Raw genomic sequence first — 7,217 nt, 5'->3', positions numbered from 1 at the left:
CCATTGAAAAATCCTGCAAATTCCCGTCTTTCCATTGATGAAATCCTTGATTCTCGGTGAGAGGACAGCTCAAATAATTTTTTTCTTTGGGGAAGGACCTATCACATGAGAACGACGACTCTCATACGACATTCCTGAAGCTCCCGGGAATCCGACCCTGAATTTTTGCGGCGATCGGTTCAGGCGTTTTTGAAATTTGCGAGTTTCGGATTTTTCAATGTTTTTCCGATTTTTCGTATTTTCGTGGGTTGAGCACTCAAATAATTTTTTTAAGGTAGAAGGACTCATCGCATCGGAGAACTGACCCCCCTATAACCACCGCTGGATCGCCCAGAACACGCTCCTTAATTTTCACGACGATCGGTTCAGCCGTTTTCGAGTCTATAGGTGACACCAGACAAACAGACAGACAGACAGACAGACAAACAGACATACGTTTTTATATATATAGATTATCTGTGGAGTGGTTCTTCGACTAACAAGTAAACATTCTTTTTTGAAAATGACAATCACCAGGTTTGACATGCCTTTCTGAAAGTTTCCGAGCCCCGGAGCAACCCCGAGTCGTTTTTCCCTGCTGTCCTGCATTTCATACCCCTTCCCTGCAGGCTCCGAAACCCGGAAAAAACACCATTTACATTGAAATCCGGGATATTTTTCTCGGATTTTGATGGAAATGTTTTTTCCCCAGGTTCCGAAGCCCGGAAAGACCCATTCCCACTGATATCCGAGCAAAATATCCCGGATTTCGATGAAAATCGGGTTTTTTCCGGATTTCGGAGCCTGTAGGGAAGGGGTATGAAATGCAGGACAGCAGGGAAAAACGACTCGGGGTTGCTCCGGGGCTCGGAAACTTTCAGAAAAGCATGTCAAACCTGGTGATTGTCATTTTCAAAAAAGAATGTTTACTTTTAAGCCGAGCATGAAGAAAGTCTGTCCTTGACTTTTATTAATAGTCATTGCAAAGGCCAATCGTACAGGAAATTGTCTCCTTTTCAAGCGGAATGGGAGTTTCGAATCACAGTAGTTATCGATTCGAGGTATGATGGTGATTTGCCCCCGTTTGACTCCGGTGATGAACTTGCAGCCCAATGTGAATTGTCCCAAATATTCGATGCTGAGCCTCGTGCCGTTGCACAAACCGACGCTCACATCCAGATTGCGCAGTAAAAACACGATTGCTCCTTTCTTCAAATTCAACTCATGCGGAGGCATGTTAGGCGGTGTGAGACTGTTGAGGTAACCGACGGGTGGACGAGTGGTTAGCGCGTTTGTCACTACTCGTGCAAACGTGCATAGCCGCAACGACGCCGCTCGCGCGGGAGGCGGTGTGGGTTCGATCCCTGCTGCCGGAAAAATATGCAGGTACTCGGCCTTGATCCTCCTGGGTACATTTGCTCTATGGATCCGTCCTCGGAAGCAATGTGAATAACAGTACCCGGGACGTTAAACCTTGGCTGTGTGGATCAGCCCGAAAAAGAGAGACTGTTGAGGTATTCGATCGGGAAAAATGAACGCTCAGCTCCGTCATCCTCCGCGACGTCATCTATACTCCTGTAAGTACGCGCTTCGCTCGGATGTCTCACGGTCAGGCGATCCAGGATTGTTCTATTCAAGTCCGACACGCAAGCGTTCGTTGGAGCCAAAATCGCTTTCTCAGCCAAGGCATATGTGCTTTCCGGTTCGATGATTGATCCGTAGATTTCATCAACTATGTCAGCGTGACAAATCAATTCGCTCGGAACTTGTACTCGACCTCGCGCATCATTGCGTTCACCGTTCCCAACTTGGAGTCAGAATTTGTGCCACGATGGATCACTCTCTCGGGAACGGACATTCTCCTCCAAGAAAAGGGTTTTGAAATTCCTCCATATGCATGACCGAAGTACGCGAGCGTCGATAATATCGGATGCGGAGCCGCGTTCCACAATGGGAAGGGTTTGCCGGAAATCGCCTCCAACCACGATCATCAAGCCTCCAAAAGGAGAATCATTCTGGAGCACATCTTTCAGGAGCGCATCAACGGCTTCCGAAGCAGCTCTCGGTACCATGGAGATTTCGTCCCAGATGATAATGTCCAAGGTGGCGAGATATTTAGCTTCTTTATGTTGGCGGCTCATCGTGGAAGAGTGGTTATTGTCGTGGATATTCAATTTGAATAAAGAGTTCACAGTGCGCCCATGGGGCAATAAGTTTGCAGCAATGCCGGTCCACGCAACACACTGAACCTTTCGTGCCTCTCCGATGGCGATATTGTACAGCGTGTTGTACAAATACGTTTTTCCTGATCCGCCGGGGCCATCGATGTAAAAACAGTCCCCTGTGGATTTCCTCAATGCGCTCAGGATTGTGTCGGCTGCTCGCCTCTGCTCTCGATTCAAATGTGCGTACATTGGAGCTCCTTCAATGGAATGTTGATCATAATCAGGCTCCATCGATGCAATATCGGGATGGTCGCATTGCGGCGATGGTACGAAAGTGTCGAATGATACGCCAAGCGAGGCCAAGTGCTGAGCGATGTCACTGTACGCCAAAGCAACTGCGATTTCGGCAGAGAATTCACGATGGACGAAATTTTCGGCCAATCGATGCTGGAAGTCACTCCAGAGAGCCTGGACATTGAATACTTCACAAAACGCGACGAGGCACACAAAAAACGTTCTAAGAACCTTTGGGATTTGGAAAGTGGATGCTTCTTCCAGACTCTTCTTGAAGTATGTGTCATCATTGAAGAGACCTGCTGCCCTTGCAGCATCCATGAACGTACGGTGAAGTTTGCCGTCAATTGTCCTGAGATCCTCGAAAGATTTGGGGCCACGTGTATTCAGTAGAAGTATTCGGAGAGCATAACGCTCCGAGTCTCGTGGGGAAACTGTATACATTCGACCGATGACGCCGCCCCAAGAGCGCTTCCTTCTTGTCCATCCCGTACTCGGTGTGGAGACGAAAAATTCGGGCAGCTGATTGTAATACAGATCAGATACTGTCACAGTGTCAGATGCTTGCTCGTTCCATGTGGCATTCAACCGAAAGAATGCAGTCAGAGTCGTGAGGCTGACTGCAGCTCTGTCAATCGCCAACCGCTCATCACCTTCTCGGAAGTGAATGTTTTGCTGATCGGCCATGTGAACGGCGAGCCTGATGATGGTATGTGATTTGTTCTGGAGCTCAAAACCGGAAATTCTGTGAAGTGCTTCCGGGGCACAAACATATCGTGCGTTGAGGTGCCTCTTGATTTCATCACTCTCGTCGTTAGATTTTATTTCGATGAGAGCTCGATCTGCGCCTCTATAAACACACTTGTAGAGATACTTGACGGATGAAATCATCCCGCAGATCTCAACATTAATATGGCAATTGTTCTTGAGCAGAAAATATGGGTCATACGGTACGACCCAGTCATCGCCATACGCGGTCTTTCCGATGGTCGCCTTGAATCTATTTCTTCGGCGTAAGAGTGGATATCCGTCGTTGGCTACAGATGTCTGGAGCCTCAGGTCTTTTGGGAATTTTTTGGAACATTTGCCGTCCTTCATACATGGAGCTTTCGAGTTGTTAACACCGCAGTTCCGATGAATCATGAAAGATTTCAAGGCTTCATGGAGTGATGGTTCTCCGATGGGGTCCGGGATTTCGGCGCAAGATAGTTGATCGACTACTTCTGCGTTGTGCGGCTTATGCTCGTGCTCTTATATGAGCAAGGCGTGACAGTGAGGTAAACCCCGTTTTTGGAACTCTATGACCATGATATAGGCGCTAATCTCTCCGAAAACTTTTTTTTCACAATGTCGTGAAAAATTTCGTCGAGTTTATATTTGAAGACCTTGGCAATGAGATCCGGACGATTTTCTGCCGATTGGCCAGGGTACAGATTCTCCTGAATTTCCTTCCACTTGGGATTGCACGTCACTGTCATGAAGATGTCAGGTTTTCCGTACCGCGAGACGATAGCTATTGCGTCTTGGTAACTTTGTTGCATATGACGTGGCGATCCTGTGAAACTAGAGGGGAGGATAATCTTTCTGCCGACCGGTCCTTGAACGTCGTCATCGTGTTGTAGGAAGTCTTGCAGGATCTGATAGGACTCGGCGCGCATCTGTGCTTGATTTTTCCGGTAGTAATCGAGCCGATTTTGCTCAATTTTCACGAAAGAATCTACAGCGAATTGTTGAGAGAGTTTCCCCGCGTGCAGAATTGGGTTGAATGAATCCCTAATCGCGTATAGATTCGAATAGAACTGTTTCTGCGTGATGCGTTTGCCTCGGTTGTCTATCAGGGTCGGCTCCCAACCATCTTCGCCCGTCGGGAACAACAGAGGATAGGTTAGAGGGTCACATCGTTTGTCAAGGTGTGATATGTTGGTCAAGCGTCCTGCCCTGTCGTGGATGCAAATGGAACGGGTCTCTGGAACGTCTCCATCTTCACCTACGTAAATTACAGCGACTTCATTAGAGGTAGGCAAATCGTACAGCCCACCTTCCAGACCATTCGGGCGATTATCTTGGAAAAGCATTCTCAATCTCAAGGGAGAACGGCTCTCGCGCTCTGCGGCCAAGTGCTCAGCTTTCTCCAACTCTGCCATCATTCTGTAAGATCTTGCGTACGGATTGATTTGCGATATCATATGTCCAAGTTCTTCTAACAGACCGGGATCGCATTGAGAGTTTTGAGGTAAAGCCAATCTTTGCGCCGTTGCTTCGGCCGTGTCAAGAATGTAGATCTGGCCAAACTGCCTCGATGCTTCTTCTGAAGGATGCAATGTTCCTATGTTGTGATATACCTGCCCGTGTATTCGAAAGCAATACGGTCCGGCGTTTGGTGGGTTCTCGATCTGAGCACCCATCGAAGCCATGGCGAGAGAAGAATTGATATTCCGAATCAGATTATGGAAGTTGCTCCGGAGCCTGATGCAGTGCTCATCATCGTGGGAGTCATGTTGCAAAAGCTTTCGTAAACGGGAAGGGAAGTCTGTAAACCTCGTCATGGAAATTCTACCCAGATTGCAACACTCTAAATAGATATTCGGATGTTGAGTCTTTGTTTCTGCTGCGAAATGCTTGGCACCACAATTCTCGCAAAGGTGCTGTAAAGCCCCCAGATAATGGCCATCTACTTGTCTGCAACTCAGAGCGAGCCTAGGCTCGGCGGTGGTGGAACGACGCTTGCGGTGCCGTAGAGCATCGGTCGCAAGTCTGAGGGACGTTCCTGTAGGCGCTTCCGTTATTCTCGACGAGCTTACCCTCCGCGCGGCATTCCGCAAACGAAGCGTCCTCTGGTCTGGTGTCTCTGAAGCTCTTCGGGTCGCCTGTCTCCGAGCGTTGGCACGTCGTCGAGTTGTAGATTGCGGTTCCACTTCGCGTGTTCTCGCAGACTTTTTACGAGCGGAATCCGATGATTGACGGCGACGCCTTTTGTCCTCGTCCTCCGAGGCTCGGCTTGCGGCAAGAGCCGCGGAATCTCTGGCAAGCCGCTCCTGCTTTTCATTCGGAGTTTCATTGCGTGAACGTTTGTTTTTGCAGTTGAGCTTCTGATGCTTCCTATCAGCATTCGGATCGTAGTCACTACGCTTGCGTTTAGTCATTGCTCTAAGACGCGTAACGAGTTCCCGGGCGGAGCCGTCGCGTATCGAGTTCCCGGGCGGAGCCGTTCAGAGTTCGGAGCGCTCGGGCTGCGAAGCGCATGCGCAGTTTCCACGGGTCGCGTCGCAACGTCTCAGGTCAAGTAGAGACCGCTTGAAACGCTATATTTGTCGACCACGAGAAATGAATGGTATCGAAAACCCATCTATAGTGTTGAGTTCAGACAAATAAATCACCTGGCACCGATATCAGCTGTTTGTGAATGAATTTTTGTCTACCGACAGACACACAAACAGACTTTGCGTATTATATGTGGGGGGATCTCGAGATGCTGTTTTAATTTAGTCAGGGAATCGAGTATTGATTTCTCCGTACGTCTTGCCAGAATTGCATCATCGACGTATAAGCATACGATTAGTCTGTCCTCATTGTCGCCGTAAAAAACACATGGTTCGGCGAGACATTGTCTGAGTCCTAGACCAAGGAGTATAGATTTGATCTTCATATGGAAGCATCGGGGGGCCTGACGACTCCCGTAAAGAGCCTTGTTAAGTCTACATACTCGCGGAGTATTATCATGGAAGCCCTCCGGTTAGTCCATATATAATTCTTCCTCAATTTCCGCGGATAAGAAAGCGGAAGCAACATCGAACTGGAAGAGTTCGAGTTTCTCTTTTGCGGCAATGTTCAGAACGAGTCTGATGGACTCGAAGCGTGACACAGGACTGAATAGTTCCTTATAATCGATGCCAGCTTTTTGAGCGTACCCTTTCAAAACAATTGTCGATTTGTATCTTTCGATCTTTCCCTCAGCATTTCGTTTTATCTTGGAAACCCACCGACAGCCTAAACTTCGGCGTCCAGGTGGTAGTGTGGTCAGAGTCCACACGTTTAAGGCCTTCATTCTGTTCATTTCGGCCTCCATGGCTTCTAGCCATTCCTGACGTTGTTCAGAACTTATAGCTTCTTCATATGAGTTTTGTTCTTTTATCTGGTTTGAATCGCTAATATTCGCTATCGCAATACTAGCTGGATGCCTCACTTCAGATCTATTGTTTCTTTTCATACGTGGTCTCAATGAAGCTAGACGTTCAGGGTTGAGTTCGTACTGTCTCCTAGTTTTCCTCCTAGTACTAACTTGACCGTCTCCAGTCGGGAGCCTCGGGAGAGAGTCGGCTTCGTTCGTGCGCGAACGGCTCGCCTGTGGTGGTTCGGCCGGTGTTGCACTGTTTTGGTTGCTTTCTTCTATTTGGTCACTCGTCTCCTGCTGGTCGCTTGGTCCAGGCTGCTCCGCTGGTTGGTCACTTGTTTCACTGGTTGAGACATTTTCTGGATTCTCTGGTGGCGCTGGTTGAGCTTCACCATCTTCATTTTCATCTTGCGCACTGCCACTGTTTAGTGGTCTTTTCTTCGGGAATATGACATCCTTGGCTGTCACCACAATTTTTCTCCCAGGTGTCCAGACTCTGTAGCCTGCGACTTCCGTGCCCAGACCCACAAGAAATCCAGGAATTCCCCGGGGGTCTAGTTTCTTTCTGGTTTGTTCCAAATTTACATACGTGCATGGGGTTCCAAATGGTCTGAATCTTTCAAAGTAAGGCTTCTTCCCGTAGAATATCTCATAGGCTGATTGATTTG

At 48.3% G+C, this 7,217-nt stretch overlaps 1 protein-coding gene across 1 annotated transcript in view; it reads right to left on the bottom strand.

Moving 5' to 3' along the window:
- The window catches only part of LOC100906188 (uncharacterized), a 17,208-nt gene that overhangs the window by 3,431 nt on the left and 6,560 nt on the right, over positions 1–7,217 (bottom strand). Inside the window, 3 exon segments of the mRNA XM_029113020.1 lie at positions 910–1,226; positions 1,481–3,778; positions 3,781–4,904. Coding sequence (XP_028968853.1) covers positions 910–1,226; positions 1,481–3,778; positions 3,781–4,904 — 3,739 coding nt within the window.

Source organism: Galendromus occidentalis, unplaced genomic scaffold (genome assembly GCF_000255335.2).
Source record: "Galendromus occidentalis unplaced genomic scaffold, Mocc_1.1 scf7180000075932, whole genome shotgun sequence".
In the NCBI taxonomy this organism is placed as follows: Eukaryota; Metazoa; Arthropoda; class Arachnida; order Mesostigmata; family Phytoseiidae; genus Galendromus; species Galendromus occidentalis.
The sequence above is the reverse complement of the archived record's forward strand: the minus strand, read 5'-3'. Positions and strand labels throughout refer to the sequence as shown.